The sequence below is a fragment of the Phodopus roborovskii genome, unplaced genomic scaffold (assembly GCF_943737965.1).
Source record: "Phodopus roborovskii unplaced genomic scaffold, PHOROB, whole genome shotgun sequence".
NCBI classification, from domain to species: domain Eukaryota; kingdom Metazoa; phylum Chordata; class Mammalia; order Rodentia; family Cricetidae; genus Phodopus; species Phodopus roborovskii.
Window position 1 is genome coordinate 1,500,119 of NW_026126444.1, and position 22,367 is coordinate 1,522,485.

General features: G+C 45.1%; 3 protein-coding genes across 3 annotated transcripts in view; 1 reads left to right on the top strand and 2 right to left on the bottom strand.

The window, feature by feature from the left end:
• Positions 1–6,979: 6,979 nt before the first annotated feature.
• Actl7b (actin like 7B) lies at positions 6,980–8,461 on the bottom strand. The gene has a single exon (XM_051187828.1). It carries the CDS (start codon positions 8,324–8,326, stop codon positions 7,073–7,075), a length of 1,254 nt encoding a protein of 417 aa, XP_051043785.1. The 5' UTR covers positions 8,327–8,461; the 3' UTR covers positions 6,980–7,072.
• Positions 8,462–10,317: 1,856 nt separating this feature from the next.
• On the top strand, positions 10,318–11,842 carry Actl7a (actin like 7A). The gene has a single exon (XM_051187827.1). It carries the CDS (start codon positions 10,394–10,396, stop codon positions 11,714–11,716), a length of 1,323 nt encoding a protein of 440 aa, XP_051043784.1. The 5' UTR covers positions 10,318–10,393; the 3' UTR covers positions 11,717–11,842.
• Positions 11,843–17,425: 5,583 nt separating this feature from the next.
• The window catches only part of Elp1 (elongator acetyltransferase complex subunit 1), a 51,909-nt gene continuing 46,967 nt past the window's right edge, over positions 17,426–22,367 (bottom strand). The window contains exons 34-36 of the mRNA XM_051187829.1: positions 21,988–22,142; positions 20,118–20,193; positions 17,426–17,701 (exon numbers count right to left, since the gene is read on the bottom strand). Of these exons, the coding sequence (XP_051043786.1) occupies positions 17,634–17,701; positions 20,118–20,193; positions 21,988–22,142 (299 nt within the window). The 3' untranslated portion in view covers positions 17,426–17,633. The remainder of the gene's footprint in view (positions 17,702–20,117; positions 20,194–21,987; positions 22,143–22,367) is intronic.

Sequence of the window (22,367 nt, forward strand, 5' to 3'; positions counted from 1 at the left end):
CTCTTGAGTGTCCTCCAAAATTAATATCGGAAAACTGGTCTTCAGTAAGACAGTATTGGGAGGTTAGATCCTTCCAAGGTGAGTGGGTCTGCAAGGATTAATCTGCTTACTTAAAGGTCTGCTTAATTAATGAAGGAGTAGGTTGTTATGTGTTAAGCAAGCCCAACTTCTCACACTGGCTCTCTCCATCTTGATCCCACTGGTCCGTCAGCTCTCTACCATGTCTCACACAGCACTCATCAGAAGAAAGCAGATGTTCATGCCATGCTCTGGTTACTTTATCAATTTCCCAGTGCCGGGTACTCTGTTAAACAGCAGAAAACAAAGTGCCTCATTTTAGAAAAGGTTTACCAAGGCTACCTTAAAGTCCTTTCAACATTGCTGGTGGTGCATGCCTCTAATCCCAGCACTCAGGAGGTGGGGGCAGGTAAACGTCTATGATTTTGAGGTCAGCCTGGTGTACATAGCACGTTTCAAACCAGGCAAGGCTACATGTAGAGACTCTGCTTCAAGACAGCAACATTCTCTTTCCAGTCTAGGGAGAAACCTCTCCCACAGGGTTTGTAGAGACCCTGGGTGGGGAGCGACAGGCTGAAAACATAAAGAATACCACAACCTCTAAGGCCTTCAGACTTGCCTCCTCATAAATCATGTCTGAGAATTCTTAAGTGGGGGATGGTAGTGAAGAGATGGGTCAGCAATGACAGTGCCTGCCACTCTGGCAGGGCACTGGAGTTTGGTTCCAGAACCCAAATTGTTACTCACTTCAAGGGACCTGACTCCCTCTTCTGGACACCATGGGCAGTAGTGTCCCTATTTAAAAACAAAACAATTCTACAGTTTCCACTAGAATGTTTTCTAAACTTACAGTCATGGAAACTTCTGGCCTGGGTCACTTGTCAGTTAATATTCACCCCTGGGAGACCCTTCACCCTGAGTGTATCTAGTCAAAGATCTCGGTAACTCATTTCCTAGACCTCCATTGAAATTCAAAAAACAAAAACTAAATACACTAAGTTGTATCATGTAAAGTTGCCAATATTTGACTCTTTTGGCTTGTAAAACTTGAAAAAAATCGACAGAATTTATGCAGTGTGTTCAGTAAAATGTGCCACCATCATTACAAAGTGACTGGACAAGCTGGGCGGGGTGGGGGGGGCACAGATATCAGCAGGCAGGCATCTGAGCATCTTTGAATCATTTGAACAATGTTGAATATTCTGAGTCCCGAGTCCTCCCTGATTCCACATTAGACTTGAGGTTGGAGTTCTTCCAGATCTGCCTTTTAAGAGGCATCTCAAATATTGCAATGCAGAAAGATTGTGAACTCGGTGCTCAATGGAACCCCTCTAGGCTGAAGTATTTTCGGCCCCCAAATTGTCAGAAGACAGCTCAGACATGCTGCAGTCAGTCACACAGGGTCCGTCTCTGGATGGGCCACTATGAGGAACCCCTGTTTGTGGCAGTCAGCAAGTGCCTGCAGAGATACCACTTCAAATGTCACCTCTATCACTTTCTAACCCTAAGAAATCCTCCCAATGCCAACTTTTTGTGTGGATGACACATCTCCACCCGTTGTCAATTTTTGTTTTCATCTGCTTATTTTGTTTTCTTGCCTTAAGTTAATGATTATGGAGGGGACCTGGATGGCTTTCTGAACAGCCTCATGCGGGTAGTGTGCCCAGCCCCAATCCTCTACTGGCACAGAGAAGAAGAGGGTCCAGTTGGTGGTTGAGAGACTATTTATAAGCATGGCCATCTTGCACAACTCAGATCCAAACCAAAGGCTCCAGTGTTTGTTTCACTGCAGACTGGCAACGTTTACATAGAAATGGCTCTCCTTGTCTGTCCTGTAATTTGTACTGTTTGCTTTTCCCTTTTGGACTTCTTTGATGCTGCTGAAGAAAGAAGTCTACAGGAATCTGGAGAGAGGAAGAAAGTGAGCTGCAGGGGGGCAGAGGCAGCAGCCATGTGGGCCATCCTCCCCTCCCCTCCCCCTTTCTTAGCTCCCACTAACCCACCCACCCCCACCCCACCCCACTCCCCGCATCCTTCCTAGCTCCCACTACAGATTCCTTAGCTGAACTAAGCAGTCGCCTGCTGTTCCACCTCCTAAAGCAAGGGCAAAATACAGCAGTGTTTAGGGCTCAAGGTGAGTCTGTGAGTGAGCCTTACCCTCTGAAGGTCTTGCCTCTTTGTGAATGGTGATTGTGTGTCACCAGCAGGCCTGTAGACTCGGACACAGTTCCACTAGGTTGCCGTTACCTCTGCAATGAGGTAACGAGATGCCCTTTACCACCATGTGACCCTTTGTCCCTGGTGAAGTAAATACGCCTTTTTGTTCCCAAGGCATAAAAATAATAACCAGAAGTCCTTGGTTCCAAATGTGAGGCCATTAGCTTATAAGATTCTCCGGAAACTTCCGGAGGCTTTAAAGTCTCTAACATTCCTTCAACCTCACCCGTGCCTTTTGCTACCACTTATTAAATCCACTTTAACTTAGGATCTGGGAGGCTTCATTCGTCTCTGCTCTTCCCCTGGATGGTTGGCTATAGAAGTTAATTCCACTTCCAAGTATAAACTCTGGGCAGATACAAAAATGCATATAGAGAGACCCCTTACTTACAGCACCGTAGACTATGATGGAGATAAAAACACAAATGCCCCTCAGTTTAACAAAAACACTGGGAAGTCCACTCAATGGGATGTTCAAAACGATGAAGCCAATTTGGATGTATTAATAGGGGTAGACCAACAAGACACACCGTGGAATTAAAGACACACATTGGAAAATGATACACACCACACTATTTCCTATGTAAGAAAATAAACTATAGATATTTTAAGTATCTACTCACACAAACGCATGTAAACACGCAACAGAGGTTCCGAATGGTGTTTGCCAAACTAGTCCCACTGTTTACCTCTAAGGAAGGGGTGGCTGAGGGGACTTTATGTGAAATGTTTTAACAGTTCTGTGCAAAGAACAATCTGCTATGAATTACACCTTTATTAACTTGAAAAAGACCCAGATCCTGCAGAGCTCCTGCTGTTAAGTTTCCACATGTTTTTGAAGTAGAATATATTATTTGAAGATGACTGCAATCAAAACTGGGCATGATGGCACATGTCTGTAATCCAGTAGTTAGATGAAAATAAAAACATCAGGAGTTCAAGGCCAGCTTGGGATACATGAGACCGACTAAAAAACTAGTAAGTAAAGTGATAAGGAAGGGTTGGATACTTTACATCCTAAGGCATCTGCATAAAAAATAGAAATGAAGAAGAGGCTTAATAGACCAGAGTGAAGATAAAACAGAATCATTAAAAAGAAAGAAAGAAAGGAAGGAAGGAAGGAAGGAAGGAAGAAAGGAAGAGAAAAGAAATCTATTCCAGGGCTCAGGGTGTGGCTCCGTTGGCAGAGTGATTGCCTAGCATGCACAAAGTTCTGAGTTCAAGTCCCAACACTGCATAAAGGGGGCAGACAGGCACAGGCTTGTAATACCAACACTTAGGAGGTAGCTTCAAGGTCATCCTTAGGTTTACAATGCAAATAAAAAACCAAAGTCTAGAGAGCTGTATCAACAGGTAAAGGCACATATGCAATTTCCAGGCCAGTCAGGACCTACAGCGAGTCCCTGTCTGAATAAAAAAGAACAAAAAAGGAAGGAAGAAGGGAGGAGAGAGGGGAGGAGTAAGGGAGGAAGTATGAAAAAACAAGGAAAAACACACCTTAGAAGTAAAGACGCTTGAAGTGTAAGGGTGGAGTCATCACATCTACAGAGAAAGAAGTGACCCAGAAGTAGAGCCCTACGCTTGAGGTTCACTACAAGCCTCATGATCTGGAACTGAGACTGTCTGTTAGTAAGATCATCCACAAAGATGTCAAGCCACATCTTATGCGATCAAGAATTTAGGTTAGGGATGATAATGTACACCTTTAATCCCAGCACTCAGAGGCAGAGACAGGTGAACCTCTGAGAATTCAAGGCTAGCCTGAGCTAATAGACCAGGTCACCCAGGGCTCAGGTCACCCAGGGCTACATATTCTGCCTCAAAACAAACATACAAAGGAATCACTTAAATATCAAAGAAAAGCAAACTTAACGTTGTAGGCATTGAAAATGATGTTTAGAGAACATGTAAAATAATGTAGAAAGTGCTTGAGATAAGATATTGTGTTTTATACCCATTAAAATATGTGCAAATCTTAAGATATCATTATACATATGACTTAAATATTAAATATGAACAGAAAAGTCTGAGGAAAAGTACATACTGATGTTAGCTGTAAGTATTTTACAATAGGAAATTTACAGACCACCTCTACTATAAAGATATCTTTCTCATGGTTGCTATTTAATATTCATCCAAGGAGAAGAAAATATTTAAAAACATAATCCCCTTCCACCTCCAGTGAACGCCATCATAATTAGAATTCCTAAGACAGAACCTGCCACACCAGAGGCCCTTGGTAACAGCTTGGCTGTGCCAGCACTTGAGTTTCTTTGGAAGTAGCTGAGACTCTGGGTCCTGCAGCTCATTTTGTATACATCCTGTTTCCTCTGCATCTCTATGGTGACTCCTCAGACTCTGGACCCCTTCTTCCCAGCATCCTCCTAGTTTTGCTCTCCCACCCAATCGCTTCCTGCCCAGCTATAGGCCAGTCAGCTCTTTATTAACCATATTACAGCGTACAAAGATTGTTCCACAGCAATATCCCAAAGATCCCCAAAATCAAGTGGTTTAAAGCAGATGAAAGGGGGCTAGAGAGATGGATCAGCCATTAAGAGCCCTTGCTGCTCTTTCAGAGGTCCAGTGCTCACATTGTGGCTCACAACTGTCTATAACTCCTGCACCAGTGAGTATGCCACCCTCTTCTGCACTCTGCAGGCACTACACTCATGGGGTACACATATATATGCTGACAAAACACCCATAAACATAAAAATAAATATTAAAAAGAAAAAAAAAGCAGATGGAAACCTGTCAGTAGTAGTCTCAAGGCTCAGATTGGTATTTTTTCTTCCACAGTCATTGAGACACCCAGATTCTTTCCAGGCCGTTGCCATCACCAAGGACATTATCCTTATCTGCATAGACAACATGAAGGCTGTGATGCCACTGGGTGATATATCATAGGATCACTACTGAGCATTTGAGTCCATCATGGGATGAAATACCATTATAGGATAGATAACATGTTTCCTCCACTTTCTATTCCTCTCTATCTTACCTTGCTGATGGGCTTCATGAACTATTTGGTCTCACTTTAATGTTTTTCTTTCTATTAATTTGTGTAATTTTCTATCACACTACACAAGCATATATAACAGACCACAGTGAACAGGTAGCCCCCAAGTCTATGGACCCAATGTTCATTTAGGTGACCCCCTTCTTCCCACATTTCAGATATAATTTTAGGTACTAATTCAGATAAAATTATGTTTTCTTCAATCATCAAATATGATTTATAAAACTTCAGGTTTGTAGCAAATAGTTGCCTGTTTCCCCATTCCTGACCAACCTGATAACTTCTTCCTCCCTGGTTTCATTTCTTTACTATCATTTCTGATTTAGAGAATTCCCTTTAGCCATCCTTTAATACAGTTGACCTTTTTAGACATACGGTTTACAATTGATAGGATTTTTAGGTTTTTTTCTTATTTCATTCTTGAAAGTTGTTTGGCTGGACATATTAGCAAGCATCTTTGAATTGCAGCACTCAGGAGCAGAGGCAGGCAAATGTCTGAGTTTGAGTCCAGCCTGGTCTACAAAGTGAGTTCCAGGACAGCCAGGGCTACACAGAGAAGCCCTGACTCAAAAAGACAAAAAAGAAAGGAAAGGAAATTATGTGTCATGTTTTTCTGGTTTACATGTTTTCCCGGAGAGGTCTGTGTTCAAGTCCATGTTACTCTATGAGCAAAGTATTAATCTCTTTAGCTGCTTTCAAAACACCTTCGTCTAGTTTGGTTGTGATGTGTTTTGGCCAAATTGCTGTTAATAGTTTGGTTTGCCTGTTTTTTGTTGTTATTGTTTTGTGTGTTTGTTTTACAGGGTATCACTCTGTAGCCCAGGTTGGTCTGGTGCTCACTATTGACTAGGCTGGCCTTGAATTTGGAACAATCCTTGCTCCTCCTAGTTCAGCCTCCCTAATACTGGGAGCACAGGAATGCTCCACCAGGCCATGATTCATTCTTGAATTTTTGTATCTTTTGTCAGGCTTGGGGAGATTCCAGCCATTATTTCTTTGACCACACAATTGGTCACACCCTTTCTTTCTTTCATTGAAATTCTGATAGGAATGTTAGATTCTTGGCACTGTCCTATAGGACTCTGCTTGTTACTTTCTTTTTCACGTGTATTCCCATATTTATTGTGGTGTGTGTTTTGTGTATGTGCAATGGCAAAGTGGGTGGGGTAGGTGAGGTCCAAGGACAACTTGCAGGAGTTGTTTCTCTCCTTCCACAGTATAGTTTCTGAGGATTGAACTTGGGTCATCAGGCTTGACATCACATACCTTTGACCTGATGAACCTTCTCCCCACCCTGCCCCCCATTTAGAAAAGCAATTTTCTCCATATTCCATTTCTATTAGTGAAATTACATTGATCTATCCTCAAGTTCACTGATGTTGTCTTCTACCAAGGTTCTGAGCCCATCCAGTGAGTCTTTAAAGTTCCGATGTTAATATTTTTCCGTCCTATAACTTATACAATTTTATAATTTTTTATTTTGTGTTTGCATATTCATGTGTATTTGCACTTGTGTGAAGTTGCTAATGTGTGCCTGTTCCTTCCTTTCTGGAAAGAAATGTTGCATCAGCCCAGCATTTATCTCGCCTCCCAGGAGGTGTCTCACTTCTGAAGACTGCCCTGAGTCACACACACTCAGGTTAAGGGGAGGGCAGTTACCTCTAAACTCAACTTGTCGCCACCCACTATCTGATTCGATCAAGAACTTCAGACCATACACGACCGTTATAGGTTAAACTTTTATGAGAAATTCTGTAAAGGTATAGAGTGGCCCCCGGGGGCCTCTGCTCTCTAGCTCTTGCCTGTGGGGCCCGCCCCTTAGCACTTGCTGTAAATGGCTGCACAGCCCCGCTCCTCAAACTCTTCCTTGCTGACCCAAAGCTGCTGGAAGGCTTGCAATGAGGCCAGGATGGAGCCGCCGGTCCACACCGAGGTCTTCCTTTCTGAAGCAGCGGCCACCGTGGGGTTGTCCCCAGGGCAGAGGAGACTCAGCTCTCTCTGGAAACGCTCGGGGAAGCCATCCAACATGGTGCAGCCACCACACAACAGCACGTTAGCAGCCATCTCCTCCTTGAAGCCAGTGCCCTGGCAGCGGCTCAGGCAGTCAGCTGTGAGCTCCGGGAGGCCTGGCTGGGTGTAGCCCACCAGGGAGGGCTTGAAGAGCATCTCGGAGCAGCGGAAGCGCTCCTGGCCGATAGTGATGACCTTGCCATCTGGGAGCTCGTAGTCTACGCGCAGCTCCTCAAGGCCCAGGCTCATCTCCTCCTCTGGCAGCAGCGCGGCGTAGCAACACTTCTTCTTGATGTGTTCTATGATGTGCAGGTGGTCATCCGTGAACTTGTGACCTGATTCATTGAGCAGCTGCATGAGGTAATTGGTGAGGTCGCAGCCGGCATAGTCCGCACGGCACGGCAAGCCGGGCAGCAGGTCTCCCTCAGAGATGGGCACCACATGCGACACGCCGTGCCCGCTCTCCACCACCAGGCCAGAGGTCTTGCCATAAGAGTAGATGGACAGTAGCGCCTGGGAGGTCACGTGCATGGCTGGGATGTTGAAGGTCTCGAACATGAGCTCCGCGTACTTTTCCCGGTTGCTGCTGGGGCTGAGTGGAGGGTCGGACACCAGCACCGCGTGCTCTTCCGGGAGGATCTTCATGGCCGTGTGGAAGATGTACTCCCAGATGTTCTGGATGCAATCCCAGTCCACGACAACCCCGTGCTTCAGTGGGTTAACCAGCTTCAGAGATGCCTCCATGTTGAGCAGCTCATGGCCCACGTATGTCTCCTTGAAGGTGTCTCCAGCATCAGCTGCCAACTCGGCGTTGCGCTTGCCCACAGTGGAGGATATGAAGTAGGTGGGCCTCTGCTCTCCTGCATAGCCGCACTTGCAGTACTGGGAGCCCAGGTCAATGACCAGAGCCTTGATCTTGCGTATTTTCTTTGGCTTCGTTTTCAGTTGAGTGGAACCTGTGTCCCGGATGCCAGCCTCAGGGGCTGGCAGTGTTCCTGCCTCTCCAGGATCTCCCTGGGCTGTGCCCATGGGCTTAGGGCTAGGGCTGTTCTTTGTCGCCATCTACCTCCCTTTCTCACCTTCTTACATCCACACCCTAGAGCTCCTGGGGAGAAATGAGAGCCCACCTCCAGTAGTGCCTTGGCAACCACTTAGGGTTGTGATGTCACCAGGAACGGTCCATGTAGGCAGGGGGAGCTTGCTCTTTCCCCCCTCTACATACCTTCCTAACTGGTTTGCTCCAGGACAGGACAAGGACCAGCAGCTCTAGAACCCCACCCCAATGGGTCTCGGTGCTCTCTGCTCCCTCTCACATGTCCATGCCTGGCCATTCAGGGATGATACACTAATTCCTTTCCTCCTCTGCTCCTTGGCACTAATAATTTGAGCCCATATAGAAAGCCAGACACAGTACCCAATACTTTCTATGTTAATTTGCAGAATCTTGCAGAGCTGCAGAGAGGTTCAGAATTCAAGAGCAAACGGTTTTAGAGTGATAGACGTTCACCCAACACCAATTAATCAGGTCTTCTGTAGACCCTGAAGGCTGCCTCCATTTTAGTCACAAAACTCAAGAGCCTGTCCCTGGCCCTCTCTTTCATTCTACAAGGACAGTGCATTTGCTAATAAAGCTAGCGGCACTTCACTCATTTCTTCTCACATCTAAGGCCAAGAGGATCTGCCACCACCTCCATGAAGGAAGGACCACATCACCAGAGTGAATCACATCTAGCACAGAGCTGAGGGTAAGGTCTAAGATGAGGCATACATACATAAATTAGATGCTGGGTTCTATACTTAGTGTAGAGAGAGGTTCAGAATTCAAGAGCAAGAATGATAATATTTCAATCAACGTTCACCCAATGTCAAGTAGAGGTTCTAAAGACCTCTGCACTAAGTGTGATGGGTACGGATCAGTACTCCAGCTGAACAGACAAAGCAGCCTGACATGCATGTTAGGTGTCAGTGTGTACACTGCACATGTTGGGGAGGAAGGCTGTCTTCTACTGGATATCCTTGGGAAAGCTGTCTACCTGAACCTTAATGTGCACACTGGTAGGACTTAGTAAGGCCATATTACAATGCACACTATCACCCTAATGAAGGAGTGCAAGCCTATGTTCAAAACTAATTGTTCCTATCTACTCATCCCCTTAATCCTGGAAATGAGGCAGAAGGGCATGCCAGTCACAGCAGTGGTAAATCCTGGTTAAATAAATAAATAAATAAATAAATAAAGATGGTGTCATTTTGTTCAAATTTCTCTGATGCTTTTTAGCCCTGCTCACCTAGAGCAGAAGTCCTTGCAACGGCCCATGACCAGATGGGACTTGTTTGTCCTCTACTACCAGCCTTACTTTTCCTACCCACCCCATTTACATTTCCAGGCTGTTCCCCTGGTCACACTGGTCTTGTAGATCCTTTGAGTTGAGGTCAGTGACCTTCCATGAGGGGACAGTCACATTTTATTTCCATTCAGCTTTTGGGTCAAATTTTGTGCTGCCGATCCAACTGTTTCTGATGGTCACGGGCAATCCATTAGTCAATGAGTATTGGCTGCTCCAGTAAACTTATAGACAGACTACCACAGGCCACTGGCTGGACCTGGCTGCTTCCAGCTGACCCCTGCACTAACTCCCCAGCCCTGTGACTTAGTCCTCTGCACCTATTGTATCCCTAACACTTGGTCACTTGGTCACCTCCTTCAGCTCTTTACAAAACTGCTGTCAAGCTCAGGGAGCCTTGCCTGGGCCATGTCAGCATGACCACCCCATCTCTCTCTCCTCTGATATCTCCCCCTGGGCCCCTAGCACACACCAACTAGAATGTAGACCAGCTCCTTAGCTGGTTGCTCCTTCTTCACTGTGGTATTCCCAGCTGCTTCACATGTCAGAAGCACTCACAAATATTAACTGAATGAGTAAATCAAGAGTTACTACAAAATGGGGGGGTGTCAAAGATAGTGTCTCTAATGTACCCCAAACAAGGTCTTCAGTATCTAGACAGTCTCTAATCACTGGATTATGTCACAATCAGTGATGTCACTGTTAAGCAGATTCTCAAGTTGTCCTTTGATTTAGGCCTTTCAGGCCTTGTAGCCAGCAGGATCAGGAGCTTTCTGGAAGTAGTATGTCTCTGGACAGTGTGTGGGCTCCACAGGCAGTAGACATAGGGGATGGGCCTGCCAAGAAGGCTGGAGAGCAAGCCTCCATGCAGACACAGATCCTCCAGACTGCCTCCTTAAAGGATGGCCCAGCAAAGAGGGCAGTATGGGTCCGCCGGGACAGTACGGAGACAGAAGACCCTGCTAAGTCAACTGTGTCCAAGGAGAGGTCCAAGTTAGAGGTGACCAAAGCAGTGGTTGTAGACCTTGGCACTGGCTTCTGTAAATGTGGCTTTGCTGGCCTGCCAAAGCCCACTCATAAGATCTCAACAACAGTGGGCAAGCCCTACATGGAGACAGCCAAGACTGGGGATAATCGCAAAGAGACCTTCGTGGGGCATGAGCTCCTTAACCCGGAAATACATCTTAAACTGGTTAATCCCCTGCGTCATGGTATCATTGTGGACTGGGACACAGTACAGGACATCTGGGACTACCTCTTCCGACAGGAGATGAAGATTGCCCCAGAGGAGCATGCAGTCCTGGTCTCAGATCCACCGCTGAGCCCCCACACCAACAGAGAGAAGTATGCTGAGATGCTGTTTGAGACCTTCAACACGCCTGCAATGCACATCGCTTACCAGTCCCGCCTGTCCATGTACTCGTACGGACGCACCTCCGGCCTGGTGGTGGAGGTTGGCCATGGTGTGTCCTATGTAGTCCCCATCTATGAGGGTTACCCTTTGCCCAGCATCACGGGGAGGTTAGACTACGCAGGATCTGACCTGACGGCCTACCTGATGAACTTGATGAACACCTCTGGAAAACACTTCACTGAGGACCAGATCAGTATTGTGGAGGACATCAAGACAAAATGCTGCTTCGTGGCCCTGGACCCCATTGAAGAGAAGAAAATCCCTCCCAATGAACATGAGATCCATTACACTCTGCCTGATGGAAAAGAGATCTGTATGGGCCAGGAGAGGTTCCTCTGCTCAGAGATGTTCTTCAAGCCATCCCTCATCAAGTCCATGCAGCTGGGCCTCCACACCCAGACAGTGTCCTGCCTTAACAAGTGTGACATCGCACTCAAACGAGACCTCATGGGGAACATCCTGCTCTGTGGGGGCAGCACTATGCTCAGGGGTTTCCCTAACCGTCTGCAGAAGGAACTAAGCAGCATGTGTCCCAATGACACCCCACAGGTAAACGTTCTGCCTGAGAGAGACACTGCAGTGTGGACTGGTGGCTCTATCCTGGCCTCGCTCCAGGGGTTCCAACCACTGTGGGTTCACCGCTTTGAGTACGAGGAACATGGGCCTTTCTTTCTCTACAGAAGGTGCTTCTGAACTGATGCAGCAACGCGGCCACTGTGGTGACAGTGTGTCAGCTTTACTGCATGAGGGAAGACCTACACATGGTGCTGAGCTGGCATGTTCATTCCTGTAGCATTAAAGACTCCTCGTGTCCCCGTCCCTCTGCAGTGTGTCTATTTCCTGACATAGTGGAGGGACACATGTGTCATCACCTTAAATGATACAAAAGCCTGGGAGTGAAGGGGGAGGGAGGGAGAGAATCAGGCATGCACTACACTGACTTCTCAGTTGGAAGAAACTTGCTCTAACGTTACTTTGGTCCTTGTGTGCATTCCACTGTAGGAACTACTTTGTTGTTAAAACTTTGCTTAAGGGAAAATGTGATAAAAACAGGTTAAGAGTAAATGTCAAAAGATACAAGTGGATTCCTATCCACCATCCTCCACAGTCTCCCACAAAGCAGCACTGTATTTCACATCTGACAGTGAACTCTGAAGGCCTTGAAAACGCTGGTGAAGGTAATTACACTGTTTTAACTGCACCTCCTTTTACTCCCCAGTTATGTCTCAAAACTGGTTCACAGTAAGCCACCAAGGTGAACAGCTACTGAGCACTTAACATATTATGAGTGTAACATGTCTCCAGACAGAACTGATAGATGCCATGATGAAAGTACCATTCAGGCCTTGGAACCCAGCACACCTCAGTTTCTTCCTAGACTATTCTGACAACAATCCATGAGTACTCACTAAGGGACAAGTCCAGGTTGATTACTCAGCATTGGTAAAACCTATAAATCCTTAGAATAAGTGTTCCAAAAGTCATTAAAGGGCTTTTTTTTTTCAATCATAAAAAGTTATCTTTGGACCCACAGGGGTTGATGAGCCCAAGTCAATGAGACCCAAGAGGGTGAAGGGTCTTGAGGAAGGGATGGGAGCCGTTTTCTGAAGGGAGTCTTCATGGCTAAACACAAAAATGTCAATGGAAAGCTGATACAACTGCATTCTTTCTCAAAGCACTTTTAATTCTCTCACTGGACCCACCTGTCCCAGTAGAAAAGACAGGCTTCATACATAGAAACATGTAACAGTTTACTATTTCTGCTGCCATCTAACTGGGGGTAACTCACCAAGTTTGTTACAACAGGGATGGACATATGTACTACTATTGTGGTGGTCTGAAAAAAATGGTTCCCAAAGTGGTACTATTAGGTGGTGTGGCTTTGTTGGAGTGGGTTGTTGAAGGAAGTGTGTGGGGGCAGACCTTGAAGTTTCCTATGCTCAGGATACCGTCCAGTGTCAGTCAACTTCCTGTTGCCTGAGTCTAAATGTAGCAGTCTCAGCTCCAGGACCATGTCTCCCTGCATGCCGCCATGCTCCCTCCCATGATGATGATGATGGACTAAACCTCTGAACTAACTGTAAGCCAGCCCCCCTCAATTAAATGTATTTAATAAGAGTTGCATGATGTCTCTTATGACAACTATCTAGTGAGTAGAACCAGGGAAATTGAAAATACCCCACCTAAATGTCATACTAGGCAAAGAATGTCACTCAAAATTTCACTCGGGGACGTGAAGTTCCTTTGTCCAAAGACACTAAAGTATGTGGATTCAGAGCCCAAACCCTCATCTTTATCCAAGATGCCTGCTGAAGTTAAGTCAAAAGAGTAAAGGAGGCACAGGGCACAGGAAAGGGCATATGCACAGAGAACACAGAGGGCTCAGGACTCAGATGTACCATTCAGTGTTGCCAAACCGCAGCAAGGGAGGCTTAGCTGCCTGCGTACAGCATCTTGAACAATGGTTTTAGCCTGCAGGCTGTGACCCCTTTGAGGGTGACATATTAGTTATTTACAATTCAAAATAGTAGTAAAATTCAAAACAACCAACCAAATATTATGATGGGTGGGGGGGGGTCACCACAACACAAACTGTATTAAGGGTCACAGCATTAGGAAGGTGGAAAACCATTGCTCCACTCTGAACATTTAGTTAGCTATCTGGAGATTTCCATCCTTATCCCCAGTGCAACATCTGAAGACTCCCATGGGCTTATGCAGTATGGACTAACAAAACAGGAGTAGTGGTTTCAATGAGAACGGCCCCCACAGGCTACTATGTTGAATGCTTCGTCAGCAGGGAGTGGAACTGTTTGAGAATTAGGAACGTGGCCTTGTGGAAGGTGTGTCACAGAGTGAGCTTTGAGGTTTCAAAAGCCTATGTCAGGCCCAGTGACGTAAGGCTCTCAGCTGCTTTCGCAGCGCCATGCCGGCCTGCCTATAGCTAGGCTCCCCAGCATAATGATCCCCTAATGTAAGCAAGCCCTCAACTAAATGCTTCCTTCTATCAGAGCTGGCTTGGACATGGACTCTTTTTATTGCAATAGAACAGTAACAAAGACGGAAAAAAAAAAAAAATCTGACTTTGCTTTCCAACTTGCAGTCACCTTAAATTACTAAGAACTTCTAGATTTTTGCTTTCTGTTTCCCTAAATACCCTTTGACTGGGTAAGTAAGTGCATGGTAGTCCCAGAATTCAGAGGCAGAGAGATTGGAGGCCTGCAAAAAGTTCAAAACCAGCTTGACTGTGCAGTGAGTTTCACACGCTCTTCAGGTATAATGGTGACAAGTTTTTCAAAAGTGTGTGTGTGTGTGTATAGAAACAGACAAAAGTTACTTGAAATGCATAGGAGTGCCAAGTTATACAAGTTACACTCGCAAAGACTTAACGAAAGCGCTGGGGCCAGGAGTGCAGCTCACTTGGTTTGCATGTACAGGGCCCTGAGGGGATCAATGCCCAGCACCACTAAATAAGAGTGGAAATTCCTCAGTACCTTCAGATTTTAAGATGTGTGAATGTGAAGTCTACTGACTGAGGAAGATGGCTCTCTGCAAGTTAACTGTTGATGTCTGCAGCACTGAACAAAGTTACATGATTCAACACAGGCCAGAGAACAAACCTTACTCAACACAAGCCAGAGATGTCAAGGTTTTTTTAAAAATTTATTGTGGTATGAATTTTCTCTGAGATAGAGACTAAATCTAGGGGAAACTATGTATTTCCTAAAGCTCAACAGTTTTTTCCCAAAATTAGTTCATTTCCCTTGTCGCACACCCTACAAAAGTCCCTCCTTGTCTCAGCCTTCAATACAGAAAGAAGGCCTGCTAAGCCTACTTAATTTCAAAATGAGCAAAATTTAATCCTGCACAGATAAAAGTGACTACAATTGGTACAAATTAATTCCTGTTGCTGTAATATTGGACTTTTGTTTGTTTGCTTAAGACAGTTACTCTCTAAGTAACTTTGTCTGTCCTGGATCTCATTATGAAGATCAGGCTGGCTTTGAACTCAAAAGATTCCAGTGCCCTGACCTGAGTGTGGGATTAAGCACGCACTACCACACTCGGCTGCTATAACATTAAAGAAACTGAGCATCTGTGAAAATGGACATCATTGTCAGCAGACACATTTATCTCCACTTGCAGTCTGTTAGCATGGATTCTTCATTATTATCCAAAACGAGAGCATTCCAGTTCCATAAATGTCACACAAATAAGACCCTGCGAAAGAGTCATTACAAACTACTCAAAGCCTTTTGAAACTGGATCTAATGGGGTGAGTAAATATATAGAAAAGTTGAATTATATAGCAAATACTTGGGTAAGTTCTTAAATTATGATTTTGGGTAGATCTATATACTGGGGGAGGGGGGCAAAAGCAGCATTCTGTTAGTTTACATACAGTAATGAAAGCCCGGATCTGGTATGAAAAGCATAGGAGAAATTTCTCTTTTGGGGGGAGTAGTGGGGGTGGGGATTAGGGTGGGGAGCAGGGAAGGTGAGAGACAGGGTTTCTTTGTGAAACAGTCCTGGCTATCGCAGAACTTGCTTTATAGACCAGGCTGGCCTTGAACTCACAGAAATACACCTGCCTCTGCCTCCTGAGTGCTGGGATTAAAGGCCATTACTACCCAGCTTGCACAGGAGAGATTTTTAACTGTACTCAAGGCTTGGCTTGTTGGGGAGGAATATTATTTTCCTAGGTGATATACCCACAAAAAAATTCCCTATGTTCCAGTAACTAGCGTTCCATATCTGCTCACACAAGCAAGCCTGAATAAACTTAAAAAGATGTGAAAATAAGAGAGGGGCTTCTTGGGAAGAAAACGGATTTCAGCAGGAGAGAGGGGATGAGATTAAAATTCATTATGTGCATGTATGAAGCTGTCAGAAGTTTTAAAGAGCCTCATTAAAATAAATTAACCTATTTCTAGGCTCTTACTCTTCTAAAAATCTTTGAAAACAGAATGAAACAGGTCAGTTAAACACCATACAGAAAGTAAGCAAGTCTGCCTGGATACTGACAAAAACAATTTGGTAACGCAGGCAGTGTCTGGAGAATAAAGAGTAAGCTCCAACCCTGCTACCATACCACAACTGCTATCTACCCCTTACTGAAGTGCAGGACACGTGTCAACAAATTCCAATCCATCCCACTCTACCATTGATGACATTCTAGCAGAATACCCCAACAATAAAACCGTCCCCGAAACCGGTAACAGTGCAGCAAGAGGAGTGTCTCAGGGCTCTACTGCTGTGAAGAGACACTAGGACCACAGCTACTCTCACAAAGGAAAGCGTCTAACTGGGACTGACTTAACAGTTCTGAGGTGAGGTTCATTGTCATCATGGTGGGAAACATGATCCTGGCAGGAAGCATGCAGGCAGACGTGGTACTATAGAGGCAGCTGAAAACACTACATTCAGATTAGCAGAGAGACGCTGGGCCTGACTTAAGCATCTAAAACCTCAAAGCCTGTACCCAGTGACACACTTCCTCCAACGAGGCCATGCCTCCTAATCGTGCCTCTCCCTAAGAGCCTATGGGGGCCATTTTCATTCAAAGCACCAAAGGGAGGCTTAGTCCAATTGAAGCTGGTAGCACGTAACCTGGCTGAATGACACATTTTAATAAAAACAAAATTTTAAAGACGTGTGTATGACTGTTTTGCATGCATGTGTGTGTGTGTGTGTGTGTGTGTGTGTGTGTGTGTGCTGTGCTTGCCACGTGCCCGCTGAGGTCAGAAGAAGATCCCCTGGAACTAGAGTAAATAGAGTTTTGAGCTGCCATGTGGGTGCTAGGAATCAAACCCAGGTCCTCTGCAATAACAATAATTGCTCTTAATGACTGAGTCAACTCCCCAGTCCCCAAACACATTTAACTTTTTATTTGGCTTTGAGGTGGGCGAAAAGATGCCAGCTATACACTCACATATGACTAAAGGCTGGCAGCACTAAGAGTCTGACTTCATACAATACACTATGTTAGCAAAGCAAAACAACTTGGAAATGTGATTCCACTTGTCTTCTTTTTTTTTTTTTTTGAGGTAGAATGAAGCATCATTCTCTATTAAAAAACAGGAACTGACGCTCTATCTAATCAATGATGAGAATTGTCCATGCAACAGAAACTAGGCCTGGATCTAGGAATGAGAATCAAGTTCACGATGATTTTTTTTTCATTCTAGTAACTATGTTCTCAAATACCACTAAATACAAGAACAGGATGTTGGGTTGCTCTGAGATAAGGTCTTGCTGTAGCCCACACTGGTTTTGAACTTGCATCAATCCTTTCTGCCTCAGCTTCCTGAGCTGCTGGGATTATAGGCATGCTCCACCATGTCCAGCTAAAAATAGCAATTAAAACAAAAACAAAAAACTGTAATAGCTGGCTAAAACAAGTCTGAAAGTACTCAAGATGTACACCCAGCATAAATCCCAGATTGCCTAGTGCTAGCTAAGGTAGGGAGCACACGGCAGCTGTAGGCAGTGCAAAGTCAGACCATCCCATACATATCCCAGTTCTCAGCAGCTAGGCCTTTGAGGAGCTAGAAGCATGATGAGTGAGTGGGCAAATGGTCTTCTCAGTGGTCCCTTCCTAACAGGTCAGTCACTCCAGCAGGTTCAGCTTCCACAGGCTTCTCTGATCAATCTTCGGTGGTATACAAATCCCAGCATCTGAAAGCAAGAATGAAAGGAAAGTGATAATGGGCCTGTTATAGGGTCAAAGCCAAAGCCAGCACAGCCTGGAGGCTCTGCCCAGAGAAGAGGGAGGGCATCAGGCAATCAGGCATCTTCATTAGGTGACTCAGAGCACAAGAGGAATCAGTATTTGAATAGGGAGGGGTAGATTCCTTGTTTGTTAATCTCTCTCCCTCCCTCTCTCTCTCTCACACACACACACCATATGCACACAGTGCTCTTGGAGGCCAGAGAGGGCACAGAATCCCAAGGAACTGTTTTGAATGGTTGTAAGCCACAACAATTGAACCAACCCTGGTCTTCTGCAAGAACAAGTGCTCTTAATCACCAAACCATCTCTTCAGTCCTACAGTATTTTTTAAAAAATTGTCAAACTGTACATCAAAGATCTACATTTTACTATATGTGAACATTTTCTCAATATTAAGACTAAAATAAACCATAACAGTATTTAACAGGTCAAGTGAATGACAAAGTATAATAGAATTCTATGAACAGGATGGTCAGCAAAACTCTGACATTTTAAAAAGTAGGAAATGGTTCCAGATGGGGATTCTGTCATTGTAACTTAGAACTGAGGCATTTATTCCTCTAGACTTTAGAAGTCTCTTATCTGACTAGGACTCATATATAGGAAGACATGAAAAAAAGTTTGTATAAGGAGCCAGGTGGTTGTGCAGCACTTGGGAAGTAGAGGCAGGTGGATCTCTGTGAGTCAGGTCAGTCTATGTCTCTAAACAGCTGATCCCCAGCTGGTGGCAGTGCTTGGGGAGGCTGCAGGACCTTTGGACAAGGAGCATAGCTGGCAGTCACGGGAGCTGAACTGAATGGGGTTTATGAGCTATGTTTCTGCCTGTCTGAACCTGACCTCTCTAGTTCCTGGATGGTGTCATGTTACAAGCAGCCACCACACAACCCTGCCACCATAGCAGCAAACTGCTCCCACCAACATGCTCTCACTGACAAGATGGGGGTAAAATTCTGTCAGTGACAAGAAATGTAACTAAATACCACTGAACCTTGGAACCACAGGACACTGACGTTACAAACTCAGATGAGGAACCCTCACATGTTAGACTTTACAGAGAAAAGTAGAAGTGTTCTCTGATGCTGATAAGCCATTAGAAAACCCAGGGCAAGGGGTAATTGGAGTGGCCCTGAAGGTCATCACCAGGTCAACAGCAAGAATGGGGGAAGGGACTAGACTACAGAACAGAACAGCAAAATGGCTGTAGGTCTAAGATGAAGTCTTTGCTTCACAGGATAAGTGTTTATGTGAAACTGTTGGCAGAGGTGGCCTACCAAATGCCAGGCAGAAGGAAACAAGCACCACAGTTGCTGGGCAGATGAGAGACAAAACAGACAACACAAGGTGTTGGAGAACAGGCAAGGCCTACTCCAAATGTCATCAAAATGCTATTACACATAAAACATTCCAGACCATTGCCTGTCACACTAGGAAGAGGAAGTAACAGCAGTTTTAAAAGGCGGGTAGTTTAGAACTTAACCACCAGCTTTCCAGAGCCCAAGAAGGCTGATATGGTAGAGCATCCACCTGAAGTGCAAATAGTTAGGTGCTGAATACAAGCCAGTGAATTTAAAGAGGAAGCCTTGATGGTTTCAAACTTTTAGGAATATGACATGTAACCAAACACCACCTCCCACAACAAAATGTTTTAGATTGAACTAAATAGGAGATGTAAAGAAATGATAATATTAGATGTGTTTTCAAATTCTAACATCAGTTTCAAGGTGATTCAAATATTCATCTCCTAAAAATGTTCTGAAGGTGGGAAATTGCAAGAGCCAAAATCGCAACTCAGAAAAAAGTCTCCCTCATGTGTAGGTGTGGACTTTTAGGGCTCATGCTGCAATTGTGATGTGCATATGTGCAAGGATACATGGGCATACAACTGTCACTGCACTTTTTTTTTTTTAAAGCAAAGTTGGAGTTGGTTTTAATTCAGATTGAAACATAGGCATTATGAGAAGGGGAGACAGAAACAGAAGGTAATGCATACTCTAGACTGGACACAGACTTCTCAAGAGTTAATTTACAAATAAATAAAAAAAAAATGTCAAATGCTTGGAGTGGTGGTGCACATCTTTAATCCCTGCACTCAGGAGGCAGGTGGATCTCTGTGTTCAAGGCCAGCCTCATCTGCAGAGTGAGTTCCAGGACAGCCAGAAATACATAGTGAAACCCGTCTCCAAAAACACAAACAAACGGAAGTCATGTTCTATCCTTCCCTCCAACCCACCACCACTGTAAGTATTAGAGTCATTTAAAATGTGTCCTCAGGATTGAGAGGGATCCCGTACACTGCTGACCTATTCACCACCACCCAGCCCTGTGCAGCATGGAGACACTGTAGAGAGAAGAGTCACTAACCAACAACGGGGACAGGAGGCTGCTTCTGGTGGTAAGAGGCAGTGATGCTATTCACAGTGGAACTCGGACCTAGGACCTAATCAGAAAACAGGTTACATCAGCAGAGATAATCCTTTGGATGGTGGCAGACCTACAGTGTCCACTAGCCACAAGTGAGCCTGCTGTCTTTCTCAGTTATGGTGCCCACAGCATAGCTGTCCTTTCCTGTGACTGCAACATGCTAGCTTCTCTACTCTCACCTCAGACCTCTAAGTCTCCTGACCCCCAGGCATAGGTAATGGAGGAGGGGGCTCTGCAACAATACCTGCCTGGCCTTTTCTAAATGAGCACACCATAACCCATGGGGGTGGGGGATCCAAGTCCATGGAACACACAAAGGATCCATTCTACTCAAAGAACTGGAGGAAGTAATTTTATATTAAAAGAAGTACATATATGTCATAATATGGGTGCAACACTGAATCCACATAGATTTCACTGGGGTCCATGACTGCAGTAAGCTGCTGGCAGATACCAGCCCTCTGGTTTGCTCTTCCTTATCTTTGCATGTGTCTTTGCCAGAACACTGTCAGTGGTAATACCATGAGCTCAAAAGCACTTACAAGTGACTCATGGTACCCTGAACAGGGCCCATTTCCATACTGCCAAACAAAACAAACCTGCATATTTTTCCTTCAAGATTCACATAGTCCCCTAGAAGCTAAATGTGATCTAAACAGAAGTGGAGAGGCATTCTAAATTGTTGACTTCAGAACACTGCAGTTTCTAGGAAACATGCATCATAGCAAATTCTGGCATTTGTGGCATCCAGATTTTTAGCTGCTTTTCTTGCTATGGCCTGTACAGTACTCTTTACAAATATCCACCCTCTTACTGAACCTTCTGGTAAAATACCCAAGGAAGTATACCAAGTATCCTAGGAAATCGAGACCTAGAACACAAAACATTTCTAGCCATGAAATGATTGCAACCTCTTGCGTCTAAACACCAAATCCGGCCTTCTATCCACAGCCAGCGAAGTCAGGGCTGGGGCATGAAGCACATTTCTCCTCACCAGCTGATGCCCTGTCATGCTCCACCAATAAGGGAGACTTGAGGGAGAGTGAAAGCTGGAAGGAAAAGCACTGTGTTTGCTTTTAAGGGCTATCCATTCCAGTTTCTATGTGTCTTTGTACACTTAAATCTAGCCTCATCAGGACCACCACCCTCAGCCCTCAGGTCTCACCCACTAACCAGCACCTCTCGAGAGGTTGCAGACAGCAGGCCTTGGACCTGTCACCATTCATTCCCAAGCTCTTTCCTGTGCTCCCTTCCCAGTGGCAGAAGCTACTAGTCACTCTGTTGCCCCCTCAACAGCCTGTGTTCCTCATTTGCCTTTTCAGCCCCTCAATGCTTACTTAATCAACCAGGTATTAAACTCTCCATGGGAAAATAACAGGTGTGAATTTGTTTTCCTTACTGAACTGACTGATACACCAGTCTTTCTAATCCCTATCAAAACTTTCTATAGAAGACTTGAGGGCCCTAAAAACCACATGGATGGTAATACATGACAATGCTTCATGGGACAAAAAGCTACCTACTCCCCTCCAAGACTTCAGACCTGGGAAGGGAGGCATCAGCTCTAATCCTAGCTTCCCCTCCCTACTCCATATTGCACTGCCGCTGAAGATTTTCAAATCATCCCTATGACAGCTGCTCTATCTGAAAAGGAAAGATAATAACCTACTTCACCTTAGCATGAAACAGCAAGTAGACTAAGCACAAAGCTAAGGTAATTTAACTCTGACACTTGAAGAGAAAGTTTTCCTTGACTCTTGGGGTTACAGTGAGAAGTGGGAGACTGCACGTGGTGTCTGAGGTAACTTACAGACGTGATTGAACTCTGCTGGCAGGCAAGCGTCCAGATTTCTGGAACTGCCTTCTCCATCAGCTTCAGAGTATTCTCATAGGCATTCTGCAATTCCTTCCCTTGCTCTTCAAACTTGAAGAGAAAGAGCACCTTTAAGATAGCGTGTACTTCATCTAGAGAGAAGAATATGAAAGTGGGAAGTGGTATCCCCAGCTGCATTGCTAGAATCATACAGTAACTTCTTTCCCAAGGTGACAGTGTCTAATACCACCCACCCTCGAGATGCATTCTTCCACTTTCTTCTTCCTAAATGCTGGAAAGAGAAACTCAGGGAATGAGCAGAAAGCTGTGCTGTGCTATGCAGTCCCTATTCCCGGCTAAGGACTACCTCTTGGGAA